Genomic DNA, 21,034 nt, shown 5'->3' on the forward strand with positions numbered 1-21,034 from the left:
ATAATAGTAATAAAAGATTAAGACATAAATACAAAATTTTAATAAGAATAAACTACTTCAATAAGCATAAAACATTTTAACAAGAATAAAGACATTTTGATAAGAAACAAATTCAAAAGAAAAGACATCAAAAGTGGAGGAAAAAAATTATATCTATAGGGCTGGATGTATAGATTACAGCACGGCCGGGGTGGCCGCGCGCGTCGGGGCGCGCGCCCGCGCGCCATGCCCGGCGCGCCACCGCATCCCGGGGCCGCCCTCCCATTGGCTGCGGCGGCGGCGGCGCGGCACGCCATTGGCTGGCGGCGGCGGCGCGGGGCGGGGCGAGCGGGGAGTAAAAGCGCGGCGGCGGCGGGCCGGGGTTTGAACGCTGCGCAGCGCGGCCGGGAGCTCGGCGGCTCCGCGCACCCCTCGCCGCCCGCCGGGAGCCGCCGCTGCTCCTGCTGCTGGCTCCGGGAAGAGTTCGGGCGGTTTGGTTGTCAGCAGAACTGGGTTTCCGCAAGGCTGCTTTTTCTTCTTCTTTTTTAATTTTTTTTTTTCTCCCCCTTTTTTATTATTTTTTTTTAATTCGATTTTTTTTTTTTAATTATTTTTCCGCGAGAATATCGTATTTCCCCCTCCCCTCCCGCCGGCATCCCGCTCCGCAGCAGCGCCCGCCGCCGCCGCGGGGTACTGCTAGGTGTGTAGGTCAGAATCACAGTCATAAAGAGGGAGGGAGAGGCCGCCAGAGACCACCCTGCCCCCGGCGACCCGAAGGATGCTGCTGCGGCGCCGCTGCTAGAGGACACGCTGGGATTCAGCTCGTGTCCGGGACTCGCTCTCTCCCTCTCTCCCCTCTTCCTTCATCCGCAGAGGGGTCCCTGCCGAGGGTGAGGCCCTTCCACCCGCGCCCCTCTTCCTCCTCCTCCTCCTCTCCCCCGCGGCTCCGCTCCCCGCGGGCAGCCCTCTCCATGATGCAGGCTCGCTACTCCGTCTCGGACCCCAACGCCCTGGGAGTGGTGCCCTATTTGAGCGAGCAGAACTACTACCGGACGGCGGGGACGTACGGCGGCATGGGCAACCCCATGAGCGTCTATTCGGGCCACGCCGAGCAGTACGCGGCGGGCATGGGGCGCTCCTACGGGCCCTACCACCCGCACCAGCCCGCAGCCCCCAAGGACCTGGTGAAGCCGCCCTACAGCTACATCGCCCTCATCACCATGGCCATCCAGAACGCCCCCGACAAGAAGATCACGCTCAATGGGATTTACCAGTTCATCATGGACCGCTTCCCCTTCTACCGCGAGAACAAGCAGGGCTGGCAGAACAGCATCCGCCACAACCTCTCGCTCAACGAGTGCTTCGTCAAGGTGCCCCGCGACGACAAGAAGCCGGGCAAGGGCAGCTACTGGACCCTGGACCCCGACTCCTACAACATGTTCGAGAACGGCAGCTTCCTGCGCCGCCGGCGCCGCTTCAAGAAGAAGGACGTGTCCAAGGAGAAGGAGGAGGCCCGCGAGAGGCTGCTGAAGGAGCAGCCCAAACCCCCCGGGCTGCCCGGCTCCGAGCTCTCCAAGGAAGCCTCCTCCTCCTCCTCTACCTCCGCCTCGGCTCCGGCCTCCGAGAAGAAGGTGGTGATCAAGAGCGAGACGGCGTCGCCGGAGCTGCCGGTGATCACCAAGGTGGAGACGCTGAGCCCGGCCAGCGGCGGGGCCCTGCGGGACAGCCCCCGCAGCGCCGCCTCGCCTCCCGCCGCCTCCCCCGAGGGCTCCCTGCCCGAGCATCACCCCGCCGGCAACGGGCTGCCGGGGGGGTTCAGCGTGGAGAACATCATGACCCTGCGGACTTCCCCCCCGGGGGATCTGAGCCCGGTGAGTGCCGCCTCGGGCCGGACGGGGGCCGCAATGCCGCTGGGCTACCCGCCGTCGGGGCAGCCGTCGGGTTACAGCGCGGCGTGCAGCCAGGCGCTGGACGCTAGTGGGAGCTACCACTGCAGCATGAGGGCCATGAGCCTGTACAGCGGCGAGAGGCCGGGCCACATGTGCGTGCCCCCAGCGCCGCTGGAGGAAGGCCTGGCCGAGCACCCCACGGGCGCCCCGTCGCCCCTGGGCGCCCTGAGCCTGCCGTCGGGGCAGGAGGGAGCGCTGGGAGCCGGGCATCCTCACGGCGGGGGGGCGGCGCAGCCCGCAGCCTCGTGGTACCTCAATCACGGAGCCGAGCTGAGCCACCTGCCCGGGCACACTTTCGGCACCCAGCAGCAGACTTTCCCCAACGTCCGGGAAATGTTCACGTCGCACCGGCTCGGCATGGAGAGCGCCTCGCTCAGCGAGCACCAGGTGAGCAGCAACTCCGCCTGTCAGCTCCCCTACAGGTCCGCGCCGTCCCTATATCGCCACGCCGCCCCCTACTCCTACGACTGCACTAAGTACTGAGTAGCCACCAACCCCCCCCACCCCCTCTAGGGCAATCCTCAAAACAAAACCCCAAAAAATGAGAGAAAGGAAAAAAAAAAAAAGGAAAAAATCGATAATAACACTTCCCCCAAAAAATCAAAAATCAGGTGAAATAAAACCACACCAAACCCTTCAGACTGAGGACAGACCTCACAGCCTCTCTGTGGACCTGCGAGCCACGGCGTTGGGAGATCCCAAGCCCCCCTCCTTCCCCCCCCCCTTCGGGCCTCCTGAAATGCAAGTAAATTTTACTTGAAAAGGGGATCTCTCCTAAAACATAAAATTAAAAAAAAATAAAACAAATTATATATATATATGTCTATCTAAACAAAGTGGCAAATTTTATATGCTAAAGTATAGGGGGTCTCAGAAAATAAGTTATGGACCAATATCGCAACGACCATTTATACGATTTTAAAGAAAAAAGGTATATAAATATATATATATAAATATATGTCCTGGGTATTTTTTAAGTTCTCTGTTGTGCTGTAAAAAATGTGTGGATTTCTAATCAGGCTAATTTTCAGAGCCATTAATATAATATTTAAAGTTGAGTTCACTGGATTATTTTTGTCGCGCCCAACGATTCCTAACTTCCAAATTAATGACAAGTGATTTCTTCTTCTTCTCTGTACAATTATGCAATAGAGTTTCTTTCGTTTTAGAGCTCTTCTTTGCGCAAGACGAGGAAATAATTTATTTTTTGCTGGTGGATTTTTTGAAAGAAAAAGACAAAGTATCTGATACTTTTTTATTATTATTTACGACGTGTGATGTTTTGTATAATAGATTTCACCTTGACCATTCCTAAGGACTATTTGCTTTAACCTGCTTCAAAGTTCGTTTGTCTTATGTGGTCTTAATTGTTGTACTTACCTTAAAATAAATCCATGCTGTTTTTTCTGCTCCAAGTCTGGCGCTTGTGTGTGTATATACGTGTTTTTTGCAAGTTTTCTCCCTCCACCTTTCCTTCACGCGGAAAAACGTGGCACTCGTTGTGATTTTTTTCTTTTCTTTTTTTTTTTTTTTTCTTCCCAAACCAAGTCCTTTTCCTGCAGCACGAGGGTTCGTTCCGAGTATTCTGGGGGCTGTTGGGTGCTGTGGGGCCGCTTTCCCTCCGCCCCAGCCCCTGCAGCGGGGCATCTCCCAGGCCCCAGGAGTTTCGGATTGCTGCCGCTGCCTTTCCTCTTGCCCTGTCCCCGCAACCTAGGCCCGGGCTCCGCTTTGCAGCTGCTTCCACGCGGGGGGAGGGGGGAAAAAAAAAAAGAAAAACCCCAATTCCCCTATTTTAAGGAATCCCCAAGGGCTGCGAGCAGGGGCGGGTGGGAAGAGCTATCGCTTAAACCCCAGCTCGCCGCGGAGTCTAGAAATAATGCGGGAAGTTCACTTAGGAATCGTTTTACAGCTTTTAAATCCCCTCCCGTCTGAAGGTTTGCATGGGTTTGACCTTCTTTTTATCTACCTAAGCCGCTTTTAGGGCCGGCTTTTTTTTAATTATTATTATTTCCACCGCCCCCCCCAACCTGTTAAAGCAACTTCAGCCGGGGGCTGCGATGCTAACGGCACGCTGCTGGCATCGGAGGGGGGAAAAACTCCTTCCCCAGGGTTTGTAAGCCCGGTTCTTTGCCCTGCTGCCGGGGCCACCTCCCCTTTTCCCTTTCCCCCCCGCCACCCCCCTGTCCCGTGTCGCCGTGGCCGGGTCGCGGAGCCCTTCTGCTCGCGGGAGGCTGTTAAAATCGATGACATAAATTGGGTTTGATCGGGTACATTTCGCATGCGCTGGAAAGCTGGCAAAAGGCACAGAAACTCTCGGTTTGAAATGAGAAAAAATGTCCGACACTCACTTGATCTGTATTTTAAGGAACATTCTTTTAAAACTCTTGCCCTTTTTCCTGGCTCTCAGAGGGTAGTTTTTCTTTTTTATTATTTTTTTCCTTTTTTTTTTTTTTTCTTGCAACAAAATCCAAAGAGCTATTTTAAAGAGGAAGAAGGTAAAAAAAAAATAATAACAAGAATATAAAGAGGGGAAGATTTCTTCCCCTGCTTCAACCGTCTTTCCCCGCAGGCTGGGGAGCAGCGGGGAGGGGGGGGGGGGCTGTCCTGCTCTGTGCCTCCTTTCCGTGCTGCTGCTGGACAGTTCCTGGGGGGCACGGCGGGGCTGCAGCAGGGTTTGGGGGTCCCCTTTTACCCCCGACAGGTTTGGTTTTGCTGCCTCTGTCCCGTCCCGGCGAGGGGCAGCCCCGACGGCAGCAGCAGAGAGAGGGGCAGCCCCCCCAGCCCAGCCCGTAGCTGTCCCCGGTGCCCCCCGGGGCTGGCTGAGTTTTTCAGGGCGAGCTGTCTTTACACCTCCACTAACAGCCGATGTCGGCAATAACCCTGGAGGGATGTAAAGAGGGGGAGAAGGCTCTGCCCGGTGGGGTGTGCGGTGTTCCCAAGCCCTCTCCCCCTCCCCGCTGTGCTGCCATCCTGGGGTGGCAGGATTTCAGCAGCTTGGCAGAAAAAGAAAAGCCCTCTCGGAGGTGCTGAGAGCAAGGAGCCCGGGAGCTTGCTTCCTTCAGGATCAGGCCTTCCCCCAGCTGGAAAGAGCATCCGGGGCAGGGCGGCCTCCCGGCTCCCCCCTCGGAGGAGGCTGGGGGCTCAGGACCCTTTGCTGTGCCCCCCCTGTGTCTTGGGGGGGAAGGAGGGGGTCAGACCTCCTCTGCCCTTTTCCCCGACCCTCCGGACTTTCCGGGGGAAGCGCTTTTGGGGCTCATTTTGCAGGCGAGGCGAGGAGTGCGGAGCTCAGGGATCTTTCCGTGGCTGCATTTAGAAGCTGAGCTACGGGGTTCAATGCCACGATAGGAATTTGTCGCGACAGGTGACTTCAGAGAGAGGGAGGAAGGAAAGAGGGAGGAAGGCGCAGGGCAGTGCCTACGGCCTTGTGATGGCACTGATGCGTCTTTTCCCACCCCAAATAATCCCCCACCACGTCCTTAGGACAACGTTTGCAGCTGAAGCACCCCCAGAGCACCCCTCCAAGCAGGTCTGGGGGCCAAGCTCAGCCCCAGTGGGGCCGCCTGAAGCTGAAGGATGCCCCGGGATGGGGCCCAGCGCGGTTCCGGGCAGCGGATGAGGATGGTGGATAGTTTTTTCTTGCTGCTTTGCCATCAGCCTACGGTTTTGCAAACCTGTCTGAGAGCCCAGACGGCTGCGGGGCTCGGGAGGGGAAGAGCCGGCGGTTTCCCAGCTCGTCCCCGCGGCTCTGCCGGGAATGTCCCCACGCCGGCGGTCACCGTGCCCCGGCCGAGGGCGCCTTTCCCAAGAGCTGCAGGACCCAGTTAAAGCACACTGCCTTTAGGAAAGTTCCCGACCTCTGCACAGGCCCGGGCACGGAGCTGTCTGCCTTCCCTCCACGCCATCCTAAATCCCCTAGAGCTCGGCAGGGAGCCGTGGGAAGGCGTCGGACAGGAGCTTTTGGGGCAAGGCCGCTAGGTCTTTTGTCACTTCGGAGGGGACTTTGCGGACTGTCCATACCAGGCAGTGAGAGGCCAGGAGATAAAGAAACGTACCCCCAAACTGTGCATATTTCAAGCGACCTTGCAACTGTACAGCGCCAAGCACCCGGGGTGAGGGGTGGGCGCTTGGCTGCGGCTCGGGGCTGCTCGCATCTGTCAGAAAGGGGAAGGGGCTGGGGCAAGCCGAAAGCCACTGCCTCTGGTAAATCTGCGGGGCTTAACCCCTTCTGAAACCGCTTTGCCAAGGGCTGGACGGGCCCGTACCCTGCTGTGAGGCGGGCAGTGGGGAGCATTGGTTTATTTATACCCCGTTCCCCAGCAGTACGGGCTGCGAAGGGAGTAGGGAGCACTGATTTATCCCCGTTCCCCACCTCTATGGGCCGCGGAGGGTGTGGGGAACACTGATTTATCCCCCGTTCCCCACCGGTATGGGCCATGGAGGGAGTGGAAAGCACTGATTTATCCCCGTTCCCCACAGTTATGGGCCGTGGAGGGAGTGGGGAGCACTGATTTATTTATCCCCCGTTCCCCGCTATTATGGGCTGAGGCGGGAGCGGGGAGCACTGATTTATCCCCCACTCCCCCGGGATCCCCGGGCGGGAGCGCTCCTCGCTGCTGCTTTAAAAGGGGCCTGTCAGCTGGAGAGGAGGGGAAACACGTCCAGGAGCGCCTCCGTCGTCGGCTCCGCATTTCTTCCGTTCGGGGAAAGAACAACAACAACAAAACAACAAAAATCCCTCTCCGCAGCGTTGCTCGCTCTCGTCCGCTCGCTTCCCCGGCCAACCCGCAGCCGTCAGAGCCGCCTCGGCTGCAGGCACGTCCGAGGGCTGCTCCCGGGCAGATAACGCGGAGATGCCGCTGGCAGGAGAGACACCAGGCAGCACATGGGCTGGGAAGAAGGAGCAGACAGAAAAGCCGCATCCCCGCCTCCAAGGATTTCCTACCGCAAAGAGGGGGAGAGGAGGGGGGCGAAAAAAAAGGAGGAAGCAACAATTTTCCTGGGGGAGGGAGCTCGGGAGAGCCCGCGTGCCCGTCTCCTGCCGTCCACGCGAGTATTTATTGTTTTAATAACCCCTGTTTGGAGTGGCTTAGGAGCGGGGGGACTCTCGGAGGTGGGGCAGTGCGGAGCAGGGGGGCGACGACCCTCGGCCCAGGCGAGCAGGTGAGAGCAGTCGGGCTCTGCTCCATCCCTCCCCGCTGAGGATGCTACCGGGGGGGTAAGGGGGGTGGGGGGAGACTGCCCGGCAATGCTGGTCCCCACTGTCGAGGCGCTCCTCCCTCCGAGCCCTCCTTCTGCTTTGATTTATTTGGGCTTTTATTGCATTTATGGCACGCCGGATGGCGCGCCGGGGACCGGCGGGTGTGCCCGGCGCGGGGGAGGGATGCGGCGTTCCCGCAAGGGCGGTGTTAGTGGGGTGGGTTTAATCTCCCCCTTCTCCTTTTCCCCTTCCCCACCTGCCTGGGACGAGCCAGTGAGCGGGGAGAGCCCCCAGCCCCGCTCCCCGTCAGAAGTCACCTCCCTGAGCAGTCCGGCTGCGCGTCCCGGGATGTTGGTGGTGCTTTATGGGTTTTGGGATCATTTGCGGCCCCATAAAAATCCCGTTAGTTTTCTGCCCCGGGGTGAAAGCCCCTCTCCCGCTGCATTGCTCGGGGAAACGCCAGAAGTGGGCGAGAAACCCGACGGGAGGAGAGGGGGGGCTCGGCCAGGGCCGGGCTGTGCAGGGGGCACCCCGGAGCCCGACCTTCACTTCCTCCCCTGCCAGGTCGCTACAAGCGGGTTTTTTCCTCTCTGGACGAGGCTCCAAGGAAGGGATATCCCCTGGGTCAGATCTTGCTCCCCTCTTTAAATAACCGGGGAGGGAACATCTTCCGAGCCGACGTTCCCTCTCCTGAAACCCTCCCTTTATTTCCGCGGCCCTATAACGGGGACACACACACCCGTACACCCCCCATCCCCTGCCTCCTCTTCTCTCCCGCGGAGAAATGATGCTCCACCGCCGGCTACAACGCAGGTCTGAGCCACGGTGGCCTGGGGAAAGAGCCGACACCTCCAACCGCATCGGAATACCTCAGGGCTTCGGATTAAAGCTGTTACATCAGTAAATTAAAAAAAAAAATAAAAATATCCAACAACAGAAAACACAGACCCAAACCTGGACGTTTATACAGAAAAAGAGCATCACAAATTCCTAATGTAAGCACCGGCCAGCTGTGTGCACTTGTAAAGTTGTTATAATCCCCCTCCTTGTTATAAACAGGAAAGTACATAATATAAAGCAACAGGCCCGCATTCACAAATACTGACCCTCCTCCCCGCGCCTGCCAAATTCCCCTTGTCTGAAGCTCGCTGCAGCCCCCGGGCGTCTCTCCCGGCTCAGCCCCTGCCCGCACGGCGCTCGCCGGCCACGGGGGGGGCCAGGGCCGGGCCCGGCCTCCGCCCCCAGCCGGTCCTCGACGGGGAGGCTGCGGCCTCCGGCCCGGAGCCGCTCCGCACCTGGCCCCCGCACACAGCCCTTCCTCCGGCAGGGAGTCCCCTGCTCCTTCCTCCCCTCCGCAGCGCTGCTTTCTCCTCTCCTCGATGCGGTTTTCTTCCTTTTCTCTCCATTTTTTTAAAAATATATTTTTTATTTTTTTGGTGAATGCCCCCGTTTTCCTGCGGGGATCCTCGCCCGCTCCTCCCCGAGCTCCAGCAGTGCACATCCTGCTCTGCTGTGTGTGCTTACAGCGTCAAAGGGTGGACGTGATATTTCAAACATCAGATCAGTGCGTTTATATATTGGGTGCCCGGAAATTTTTCCAAATAAACACAGCTTGATTCGACTTGGGTGGGCAGACTTATCAACAGACTAATTCTATAAACAAATGAAGGAATAACCCGGAGACCATTGGCTGGTACCAGCAAGACACGTGGAGAGAGCTTGGAGTTTTGTAGCAATGAAATTTTAATTAATGTGGGTGGGCTGAGAACACAAACGACTGTTTATCAGAGACAATTTATTTTCCAGTGCTAAGTCAACATATAATAGCAAACTTACAACAATTATTTAACTTCTCCCCCCCCCTCCTTTTTTTTTTTTTTTCCTTTTTTTTTTTTTTTTTTTTTTTTTTAAGAGCTATGAAGCAGGGACAGAGGCAGAGCGAGCTCGTTGAGGCAGGGCTGGGATCTGAGCTCTCACAAATAGCTCCCCGGCGGACTCGCCCCAGGTTCCTGCCCTGCCCTGGCCCTTCGCTGGGCTCCGAGGGGGAAGAGCCGGAGCTCCACGCCCGCCGGCCATGAGCCACCTCTACGGCAGCCACCTCTCCCCCATGGGCAGCCCGTCCATGCTCTACCTCCCGGCCGCGCTGGGCTTCGCCCCCAGCGGCGCTCTCTCCAGACAGGACCCCCCGCAGAAACCCCCCTACAGCTACATCGCCCTCATCGCCATGGCCATCAAGGAGGCTCCGGAGCAGAAGGTGACCCTGAGCGGCATCTACCAGTTCATCATGGACCGCTTCCCCTTCTACCACGACAACAAGCAGGGCTGGCAAAACAGCATCCGCCACAACCTCTCCCTCAACGACTGCTTCGTCAAGGTGCCCCGGGAGAAGGGGAGGCCGGGCAAGGGCAGCTACTGGACCCTGGACCCTCGCTGCTTGGACATGTTCGAGAACGGCAACTACCGACGGAGGAAGAGGAAGCCCAAAGCCGCGGGACCCCCGGAGGCTCGCAGCGGTGCCGTGCCCCCCGACGGCGGCCGCCCCGACGAGCCCAAGCGGGCCAAGGGGAGCGGAGCGGGGCACAGCCCGGCGGCGGACTCGGGCGACGAAGGGGCTCCGGGACCGGCTGCTGGTGGCGGTGGGGGAGAAGGGGTTGCCCCCGGGGGACCCCCCCGCTGCTCCTCCGCCGCCGCCCCCCGGGCTCCCGCCGCCTCCGGGGGGCCGCCAGCCGCCCCCCCGGCTCTCAAGAGCGGTCCTCGGGGTCGCAGCTTCAGCATCGAGAGCATCCTCGCCCAGGGGTTGCGGCAGCCCCCCCCTGGGGCCGCCCCCAAAGCCCGGGAGAGCCCCGTCGGTTGCCTCGGCGGCTCCCTGGTCGCCAGCGGGGGCTTCGGGCCGGCCCTCAACGCCTCCCTCATGCTCGACTCCCAGGTGCACGGCAGGCTCTACCACATCGGCATCCCCTTCCTCTCCTGCTTCCCTCTCCACTTCTCCGAGGCCGTACTGAATTTCCAGTAGGTGCCCCCCACCCCCTCGGCCCCCTCGTTGCTCGCTGGGGGGGAGAGCCCGGACTCGGACCTCGCCACGCGGGTAAAAGACCAAAAAACGCTCTTAGAGGTGACTCAGGATTTTAGGGCATTTTCAAGGCACGTCTCGCTGCGGAGAGCTCCTTAGGGATTGCTTCTCCCCACCCCCCAGCCCCCCCCACCAGATCGACTGTGCAAGGTAAAGCGGTTTTCTTTTCACCTCGGTGGCGGAGGCACAGAGAGGGGGCACTGGGGGGGTCCAATGCTGGCCTCCACGCCCCACCGGCTTTGCTCTGCAGCTTTCACCTTTGCATCCATCACGTTTCTTAGACCTGCTTTCTGCCACCCCCCTCTGGTCTCCAGTCTTCTTTTTTTTTTTTTTTCTTTTTTCTTTTTATTTTTTTTTCCTTTTGAAAACCCAAACCACCCCTTTTATTCTCATGGAAGGATGGAAGGGGGCTGAGATTTGCATTGCCATGCGTACCCACGGGTGCCTGCTGCACACCATCGCTCCTGAGATCAGCCCAGCCTTCCGAATGGGTAAAAGGCAGGTAGCCAAGAGTAACCGGAGCTGAAACAAGGGCAGACAAAATAATCCAGGCTCATTCTGCGCAGTCCTGCTTGCTTTGACTCAGCACTGTATATAACTCATGGCGTTAATGCAAGCTGTTTTCCTGCCCAGCACTTGTGTTTCTCGAGTATCACGATAGTGATGTCTCACTTCTGTCTCGCTCATTTGGCCTTGGAGAGGGGGCACGGATGAGCAAACACGTTTTGAACGTGGAGAAGCAGCCCGTTTCCCTGGGTGGCTGGGATCGGTTGCTTCTGACCAAAAAAGACTGAAGCCGGGTTGTGGAGGCTGGTCTTGGCATTTTGAAGGAGCTGTGTTAACAACCCGGACAAATACCAGGAAAAAAAAACCTACAAACCAACAGAAACCATCAACTACGTTTCTCAAAGTTTTCTTCTTTTCTTAAAGAAGGAAAAATCAAGACTCTTTAGGAGCAATCAGGAATATTTCTTATTTTTTTTTTTTTTGCCATGATAGAGGCTTTCTGTATATTAATGGATAAATGCCCTTTTGGAAAAAAAAAAGTCTATATTCTCAATTTTCATTATGAAACCAACCTATATCCAATAAAAGCATTTGGTCCAGGACTGTGGCTGATGCGTTGTCAAACTCCCCTCGCCTTGTGCAGCCTGGTGGGGTGATGCTGCCAGGAGGAGGTAAAAGGGGATGGAGGAGAAATAGAGGGGCTTAGGGAGTGACCCATTCCTCGTGACTGTGATCATGTTTCCTGAAGTGATTCTGTCTCTCTCCTCCCTCCATCCCACCCCTTCTCATGGCCTTACCTGGGCTATGGAAGTCTGGTTTCTCAGGTGAGCTGTGGGTCAGCTTTTCCAGAGGATGGCAGGCACCTAACACCTTGCCTGCCTGCCTTGATGTTTGGACCAGGAGCTTAACAGGGCTCAGATCAACACGAAGGAAAGAGCTCTCACATGGGGAAGTACAGAAAATCCCTGAAAGGTGGGAATGGTGCAGAGTTTCCCAAAAGGAAGATGCTCACAGGTGGATCCCTGGGTAGACACAGCTACAGCTTTTCCCAGGAGTGTGCCAACAACCTCAATGAAAAAAAAAAGGAATAAAAAAAAAGGACAGTGGGAATATTTATACAGATTTGCAAGATAGACAAAATAGCATCCACTATATGCTTCCTGTTTCTGACAATTTCTATTTAAATAACCGTTGAGTCAATTTTTTTAAAGCTATGGCACCAAATCAGGAAAATCTTGTGATAGTGAAGGTGTCGCTGCCCGCTCAAAGCCACTTGTGCCCCCACCATCACTTACAGAGCTGGGCATTTCTTGGGAGGGTTCATCAATTCCCTTGTCCCTGCAGTATCCCTGCTGTCACAGACAGGCACTGGAGGCAGTTAAATAAAAGGCAGCCTTACCAGGAGGGTTCGAATGAGCCCTGTGGAGGCTGGGTGCTAACATCACCCATGTGAAGCAGCAGGGGCAGGGAGATCAGGGTTAGTTCTTGCCCAGCGGTGCCCTGAGACCACCCATCATCTTTCCACCCCCCGAGCTGCTTGCATGTTGTAGGGCTTGGTCATGCGTGGGAAATGGGGGGGTTAATCCTGCCTCTGAGGATGCACGAGGCCAGGTCTCCATCAAGGTTCTGAGCCTGGTCCCACAGGAGAGATGCTGGATCCTTCATCTCCATTCAGCCTAACCTGGAGAAGGGTTTAGTCCCCAGAAAGTGGCTATTGGTGCTCTCAGTCACAAGGCAGTTTACAGACAGAAAATCCTTTTTTTTTTTTTTTTTTTTTTTTTTTTTTTTGTGAGTGAAGCCCCTCCTGATGCACGGAGGATGTCCCATCACATGTTTTTACCTGTGTCTCCAGCCTTGGCTGGATCTCTTTCTCCTAACTTGGTCCCCAACCTGTGGTGCCCCAGTCCTGGGACCTCTCAGATCCTGTTCCAGCTCCCAAAATACCTTTTTGGTCCTGCTGCCTGGGTTTTTACCCTTTCCCTGCTCACATAGATGTATCCAGGTGCACGGGGGAACCATCAGCAGCCACTGCAACCATTTCCTTCACTGATGGCCTCCACCTCGAGGCCCTTTATGTACAAAGGCAGACCCTGCTCAAAATAAATAAACAAATAAGAAACATCTGAAGGAATAAGACTGAAGTTGGACTGCAGCATGGCTTGTATGTTTTTGTCACAGGCATGTTTTGGGGAGATTTAACCTTTTCTGCGTGATAGGAGTTTGTTTCCTTGAAGCTTTGCTCACAGTGACATTTATTTTTATGTCTGTTTTGTTAGAGTGGAGTGGGACCGAGCCCAGCTGCAGTATTTAAAAGCTACACCAGGCCTGAGTTTGGTTTCACTTGGGAGAGAAAAATTAACAGGCTTGGTGCGTTCTGCACAAGGGTGACTCTAACTCGCGTGAACTCAGAACCAAGTAAATAGCTCCGAGTGGCAACTCAGAATTAATTGGGATCAGGCCATCGGTGTAACTTGCAGGAGAGGAACACTGAGAAAAAGGGTCTTGTTGCCAACTCGCAGAATGACTAACCACACAAGGCTTTTGCACGTCATATGTTTATATATAGAAGAGCAGAACTAATGGTACAATAAAAACAACTGCAGTTCGGTGCTGAGAAAGAAGTGTGCCTATCAATATGCCAGTACCTGGCATCTGCGTGGGGCTGAATGTCCTGAGTTCCTCTGCACATCACCCAAACCTTGGTGCTGTGCCGTACAAAACAGACACCGTGTCCTACAAATACAAAGGGCCTGACAAGCTGCAAATATTCAATGTCAATGGTTTCACACCTGTTCCATAACCAAAAAAAAAAAAGCAGCTGCCAAACACAAAACTGCCACCCAGTATTTAACTCATCCCTGGAATCTCCCCCCACTTTGCTTTCCCAACCTCTTGGGCTTGGCTATAAACACAAGTCTGCAATACTGCGAAGAAAAAGGAGAAAATAGCCTATGATGCAGTATAAACAGCATACTCCTTGTGTGGGCGATATATATGCCTTTCCGTTCCTCCGGGGAGGAATGACCTCTCCCAGCTGAGCAAGGTTTCACGTCGCCGAGCTCTGCAGCCAATTTTAACTCGTTGGAGCACAGAAGAGCTGGAAGAGGTTTGTGGCGGACCTCTTTGGATCATGGAGCAGCCTTGTTCTGAACAGAGGTTTCCAACGAGGGGAACTGAAAACGCTGCATAGCAGCCTATTAAAACAGTTCAGGAGTTTTATTTCTCATAAGTGGGACTTCTAATCTTGATATTCACACTGTGCATGTCCTCTTAAAGTTGGTCCCATAGCATATATACACGTGTATTTATATATATATAAAACATCAAGTATTTACGTATGTGCAGAAGCCACTTTCAGGACTTGTCACTCAAAGCACATGCTTGATTTCAGGGTGACATAACCCAAAGGGACTTTGTAGCTGCTTCTGTTTCATTTTGGTCCCTTTTAATAATTCCTTCGTCCTTTCCCAAGGAGGACACATACTGGAGAAGACATCCCTTTTCACACCAAAACCCACTGGCCTCCTGCTAATTGCTCTTCAGCCTGTTGTAAAGAGCTGTCAATTCCAGAAACAAGAGGGCAGGAGGATCTGCTCCGTTGCTTGATTCATTGCCCCGCACACCCAGAAAACAGGTCTCCTGGGAGACGGCATTTTGGATATTAAACAGATCGCATACTTGATTTTCAGTGAAAGACCAAGAAGACAAGATCACAGGATGAGAGAAGTTACAGATGGAAAAGGTCTATGAGGTTATGCAATTCATCAGTCTGGACATTGCATAATTGCTCCCTACAGTATATTTTTAGTGCTTTATCCAGACAAATCATTAAGTGCTTTAAAATGGGCCAGATTCCTCAAATGCAATGCGTGCTAAATCACAGCTGATTTCACAGAGGCTCGTAGCTCGCAGTGTCTAATAAGACACCAGAAGAAAGTTTTGTGTGGTCAAGGAGAGCTGAACTGGCCCTTCCAAAAATAAATACTGATCCGATTCAGTATTCCTTATAGGAATCTTTCCTAAATTGGCTGAATTAGACCCCTTAAATCTCATTTTCAGATTATACTGAATAATACATTATTACTTATTCAGATGTTCTCTTAGTCCAAAGTAAAACATTGTTAATGTTCATGTGAACGCAATTTGTTTTAAGCCAGCTTCAAAGCCAGTTCAGTAAAGCGTAAAGAATGTTTATTTAAAATATAGTTGCTAAATTTAGCATGAGCTTGGTTAGCCTAAATCTTAGCGACATTTTTAGAGAGCACATTGCAAATCAGGAATGCATGGAGAAATAAATAAACTTTCCCACATTTTTGGAAATCGAGTAAGAATTTGCAAGTTATTTCTTGCACGGGCAATTTCCGTGGATTGGAAAGCCTTATGAATAATGCAAATTTCCCACTAAGCAGACAGTTTAAAACACAATGCTAATAATTCTCATTGTAATTTCATTTCAAGGAACACTCCCTCAAGGAGGAAACAACGCTAATAGCAGTCAGCTATTGTTATAAAAATTACACAGGGCATTAACATGTTTCAATATTTACTCAAGCTCTTTGCAAAGCACTGAAAAGCTCAGTGGAGCTGCGGTTGGCCTCGAGCCAGATCCAAACCCTTGCAAAGGAAATCTTGTGTTGGAATTGGGTCCTGTGCTCCTCCCAGTCCTTAGGACACTGGATCTGACCCCTGCCCCTTGCCCAAGTCCTTGCTGGTTTCGATGCCAGCCTGCCCACGGATGGTGCTGAGCCATGGCAGGGCTGCTGTGTGGTCATGGGGCTCACCTGAGCTGGGTTCAGGCAGCAGATTGGTTGTGTGCTCATTTATACGAGCCCTTTTTTACAGTCCCAGCACAGCAAAATAGAGGACATGGAGCTCTATTATAGCCTCATTTACATTACCATGAGCTAATTCAGCTGGACGGTGATTGAAGCAGGAGAAAAGGCAGCCTTACTGGAAATTACAGCCTTCTGCCCACTTAGACAGCAGACAGATGATTTTAAGCTTTTCCTTTCCTTTCTTCCAGCATCACCTTCCTGAGTTCACCTGGGGACAAGAGGCACATCTGGGCCACCTTTAAAATATGGGAGTTTGCCTTAGAGAAATGAGGCAAACAGTTGCAGGGAAGATGAGCAGACTTGTGATGGTAAGGAATTAAATTCTCCTTTTCCAGGTCAGTATCCAGGGGCTGGAGAAGCATCTCCATCCTTTCCCTCCATATTTCCCTGAAGAAATGGTCACAGGGTTGGTTGATCTCCCTCAGCCCTGCAGGTGAAGGCTTGGGAACACACGGGCCCTACGCACTAATTCCTGGATCTGCAGTGAGATGGACCCCTTAATTCTTCACTACCTATCTTCAACTGCTTACTAAGTCGCTGTTTTCATTACAAAAGCAATATGTAATAATAGTTGTTAAAATAATTGTATTTCTGTTTTTACATCTGTAAAGATTAAGTTAAACAGTATGAAGCCCATTAAACTATTTCATGTCATGCTGCCATAAATTTCCTCCATTCCCATTGCTACTATTATTCCAGAGTAAACTCTGAGATCAAGCTGCTGCCACAGAGAGTTATTTATAGGAGCTCATTCATCAATAAAAACTTCAAAAGAAATCTGTTACTCTTCTATTGGGAAGCCAAAGAAAACTAACATAAAGACAACCCCGTTAAGAAACAAAGCTAAGGAGACCACAAGACATTTAGTTAAGGAAAATCCTGATTTCTAACAAATACCATGCAAGGAAGAAAAAAAAAAAAAAGATTGTTGGCAACATGAATCCTTTTAAGTTACTTCATTTTCATTGGACGGTTAAAATAAACTGTTAAACAGTTGTATTTGTCCTGGCTCGGCCCCCTCATTAGGCTTCATGTGATGGATTTGTGATCTTGCAGTGTGTAAGGAGCTCTTCACCTATTGCGAAAGCTGGTGCTGTCTTCCCACTTGTCTCAGCTGCTTTTCCACCCGTCTGTCAGCACCACAGAGAGCTAATGAGCGAGATGCTGAGTCGGCAACGGAGAGCACCTACCTCCCTAGAGGTGGATACACAGAACAGGGAAAGGTAGATTTCATCATCCTTATTCTTACTTTATCTCCTGTGCATGAGAGTTGTGCAGCATTCAGTTCTACAACACTGGCAGAGCTGGTCCTTGGGGTGGATGAGGGATCTAAAACACCTTCAGAGAGCAGATCTTCCAATGAACACAAGCCCAAGCTTTAGGGAGGTGAAATCACCCCTTGGTTATATGCAGAGAAGCTGGATGACCAGCTTATAAGGGGTCTGTGCTTTAGAGAATCAGGGGAGAAGAAATACACCCACAGCAGATTGCTTCTTCCAGACTAGATGTCAGCCTGCCTGGCAAGGGCAATAAACCCCTTTTGTCTGAACAGAGCTTTCTCTAAACTTGCCTCAAAAGCTCTTTTTGTATTTCTTACAAGCCGTTTTTGGTTGGGTTTTTCTGCAGTGGGGGTAAGAAATCATTGCTTTCCTTGTACTGTAGATTTAAACCAGGGAGTCCCAAGTGGACCACTAATGACGTGACTTAAAAACAGCCCAGCAGCTGCTTCCCCACGCTCAGGTACTAGATAAAGAAATTTGCAAAGGCTTCTTATAAGCCACCAAACTGGGGTCCCAGAAAATCTCTTTCCTCGTGAAGATCTGGAAGAGTTACCTTTACTTTTGTCCATCATGTGCTTTGCTGCAAATTGAAGCTCATGTATCCAGCTTTGTACTGATATAATTAGAGTCACTGAAAAAGGGGGAGAGCCAAGTCAGTCACGTTGACCCAATTACACCAATGAGAAACATTTTCATACATTGCTATAGCTTATATTTGGAATAGGTCTAAACAGCGGGGACACAATGATTATTAATAAACATGAAATGTCTCCATATACAAACCAGATTTATTCCAATTGAACTGTACTTACTGTTAAATATAATTGCTTTGTTATGAAAAGGGCAAAGAGAAGCCCTTAATTGTTGTGTCTGCTTTCAGATTAGACTCTACATAAACTCGAAATAACAACAACAATTGTGGTCCACTTCTTATGGAGCATTTTTCATTGATTTCTCCTAAAGTGCTTTGCAAGGAAGGTCAGTAGAAAACCCCATTGTAAACACGGGGAAATCTCCTGATTATTTGTTTTGGATGACTATAGAGGAAATTGCATATGCTTTCATGGAAAAAAAAAATCCTCTATTATTATTATTATCCTCCATCCTAAAAGGGAAGAAAAAAAAAAGCCTGGTGACTCTGATCTTACTTTAAATTGTCTTCAAATAAATTCCAGGCAAACCAAATTAAGGCAAATGACTCTGGATTTAATGAGAGTAAATAGTAACAGACTAAGTAAAAGCTTAAAACAGGCACCTAGCTGCTCTGTGCTCCTTGTAGCATGAAAGATCTCTTGAAAATTTTGACTGAATAATTTTTTGTAGCTTATTTCAGAGATATTTTACTTATGGCTTTAGCATCAATAAGAAACCGCAGGTCAGCTGTTAGCAAAACAAAGTGGAAAAGTCTGTAGCTGTAGCTTAGATAAAATCAAGAAAATAGTTCTGTTTAGAGTGTGAAGTGCAATCATGTAGTGAAGCGTTCAAAAATACCTTTGTGCAGTAGTTTGGGGCTGAGCAGAGAGAGCGCAAGACTGGAGCGAGACGGGATTCAGCCCTTTGAAGTCTCATGGGCTGATCCTTTTCACATCCAGGTATGATTTCCATTGCTGGGGAAAAAAGATCCTGAACTAAAGCCGCTGAGAGAGGGAAAATATATTAATTTTAATTAGAGATGTCTCAGAGAACTGAGGGATCTGGTGTTTGCAGGGTCTGTGCAAGATGCAGCATCCCAGCTCTGGTGCAGAGCAAGCAACTCCCTGGTGGAAGCACTACGGGGACAGGACTGCGAGCTGGCCTTGGAGGTGTTCTCCTGTCACTTCAGCCATGGGGACAGGGGTGGCTGTGACCCTCCTGGGGCCAGGAGGAGCCGCAGGCACATTTTGCAGGGGTTCTGCCTCTCCCACTGTCAGGACTCAGGCAAGCATCGCTGAATGCTTAATTTGCACTACTCTGGCTTTGTCTGGGCAGGCATCTAACAGGGCTTTCTTGGATTGTTCACTCAACCTTGTTCTATCAAATGCTTTTCTAAAGTCTTTAATCAAGACAGGACTAGTCATCCTCCACCCTGATAGCTCAGCAAATGCTGAAGACCTGGTGGCCTTTCCTTGAGTTTCCAAAGACGTAAGCACACGGAGAGAAGCTGGAGGGTGGGAGGCCTTGGTCCCCATATATACAGATGCACTGGTGCACATGGATAGGGAATGTGTGAGCTACCCAACCCTGCCCCAGTCCAGAAAGAAAAAAGGGATTAATTTCTTTCTGCTCAGGTAGCTTTAATAAATCAGTTCTGCCTCCAATCTCACTTTTCTATCTGTTATATTGAGGGATAACAGTGAATCCCTGTTCTTTTCCAGCTCTTCATTAAGATTTCCATGCTAGGACACGAGCATTAAATCTCCAAAAGAGATATGCTGCTTCTACTCTCAGCTCCTTGCTGCTTACTTTAAAAGTCATTATCTTTCCTTCCAGTAATAAAATAAATCAATAGGGAAAAGATATTTTTCAAATGTCTAAGAAACGCAGTTTCTCTTAAGGTACGGAGGAAACACGAAGTATCAACTTTGACACACTTGACAAATATTGAAAGGGAGCTGAGGCTAAAAGGCAACTCCTTGAAGATTTTGGATCATTAAGAAACTACACGAATGGGTTGAAATCCTTGAAAGAAAACCTATCCCAGGCTTACTTGGCTGGACTGGCGCCAGGGCTGTGCGTTTACCTCCCAGGCTGTCTCCCATTAATGATGTCTAAGGGAAAACCCATCCCCACTTATTTCCTAGGGGTGGGAAGGATCTGTGAGCCGACGAGCCGGGGGTTCCCGTATGCTCATTTGCTTGTGCATGCCGTGCTCAGGGCAGCACCTGTCAACCCCTAAATCCCAGAGCACTTGGCCTCAGCGAGGGTAAGACCAGCAGCTCGGTTTTGACCCACAGGATGACTACAGGGAGCCAGGCTGGGCTGCACAGACCTTTCCCAGGCTCAGCTTCTCCCCACGTTTTGTTGCATTGATTGGAAAGTGTGGGCATGCGAGAGGGAGGTCAAGGTTTTACAAGGTCCCAGGCAAGTCTCTCCGGGGAAGTGTCATGTTGTAAAGGGCTGCGTCTTCTGGTGATGCCCTCTGCTGTTAGATGGGCGCTTAATCAGCTGTTAGAGGTGAAGTCACCACACTTTCTGTCCCCAGTGAGAAAACCGGGGTCTCCTGGGTGGCCTGGGAACAGCCTGGCCCCTCTCCATTGGAGCTCTTAGGTTCAGGCATCGCGGCAGGCGTAGGAGTCGGGCCCCAAGTAAAGGGCCGGACCAGAGGGTGACCTCCTGCACCACGGAAACTTCACATCCGAGCTCTCCGAGACCGCGCCGTCTTCCTGTGTCTCCGCACAGCTCCTCGCACAAAGGGTCCAGTGTCCCGGGCTGCACACAACGCCCCAACAACAATTAGGTGACTCAGCTCCTCCGGCACGGACGTACGGCCCCGTTGGAGAGGACCACACTCAAGGAGAGGGCACGGGGAGGTTATTCGGGGAAGCGGGTTTGAGGGTGGTTTGGTGTGGGCACCCCGTGAGGCCGTCCCTGCGTTTGGCAGCAGAGGGAAGGAGGTGGAGGGCGCTGGGGCTGAGTTTTCCCAGGGCTGCCGCAAGGCATCGCGCAGGATCGGGCTGCCTCTGTCCTGGCACCCAGGCTTTAAATCTCATTTCCAGCTAGTTTACTAGAAATAGTCTCCACAGCCCTCGAGATGAAATATCCCAGGCTGGCGAGCTAGCGGCTTGTGCTCGCTGCAATCTGCGAACTCCGAATTTCACAGCTGCGGTGAGACAGTATTTAAAATCTCAGAGACAGAAATGGCCCTCTGTAAAGCAGAAATTATAAGTTTTGGCCCTGTCTCTAACCTTTGGAGAGTTGCCCAGCTTCTGACAGTCTGTGATGATGTCTCTGTGGAGGAAATCCTACGCTGAAGAAAAGCATGTTGCTTTCTCCCAAAGTTATATCCTTTCTTTTATTCGGCCACCAGAAAGGACACTCTGTCATCTTGACAGATCTTAAATATTCCCTCCTAATTTTAAGGGAGGAAGATATGGGGACAAAATTAATTTTTTTTTTTAATCTCTTTTTTTTTTTTTTTTTTTCAGGAGTCTTATTTATGGCTGAGGATATAAGGGATTTGAATGGAAATAACAATTAAACTCAAGAAAAAATTCACACCACAGGTCACTGCAATCCCA

General features: G+C 51.9%; 2 protein-coding genes across 2 annotated transcripts; both read left to right on the forward strand.

Moving 5' to 3' along the window:
- The first annotated feature begins 342 nt into the window (after positions 1–342).
- On the forward strand, positions 343–3,343 carry FOXC2 (forkhead box C2). The gene has a single exon (XM_027467027.3). It carries the CDS (start codon positions 951–953, stop codon positions 2,409–2,411), a length of 1,461 nt encoding a protein of 486 aa, XP_027322828.3. The 5' UTR covers positions 343–950; the 3' UTR covers positions 2,412–3,343.
- Positions 3,344–6,578: 3,235 nt separating this feature from the next.
- Positions 6,579–11,304, forward strand: FOXL1 (forkhead box L1). The gene is made up of 2 exons (XM_027467098.3): positions 6,579–7,088; positions 9,038–11,304. The coding sequence occupies exon 2, from the start codon at positions 9,200–9,202 to the stop codon at positions 10,136–10,138; it is 939 nt and encodes a 312-aa protein (XP_027322899.1). The 5' UTR covers positions 6,579–7,088; positions 9,038–9,199; the 3' UTR covers positions 10,139–11,304.
- Positions 11,305–21,034: the final 9,730 nt, after the last annotated feature.

This window comes from Anas platyrhynchos, chromosome 12 (genome assembly GCF_047663525.1).
Source record: "Anas platyrhynchos isolate ZD024472 breed Pekin duck chromosome 12, IASCAAS_PekinDuck_T2T, whole genome shotgun sequence".
NCBI lineage: Eukaryota > Metazoa > Chordata > Aves > Anseriformes > Anatidae > Anas > Anas platyrhynchos.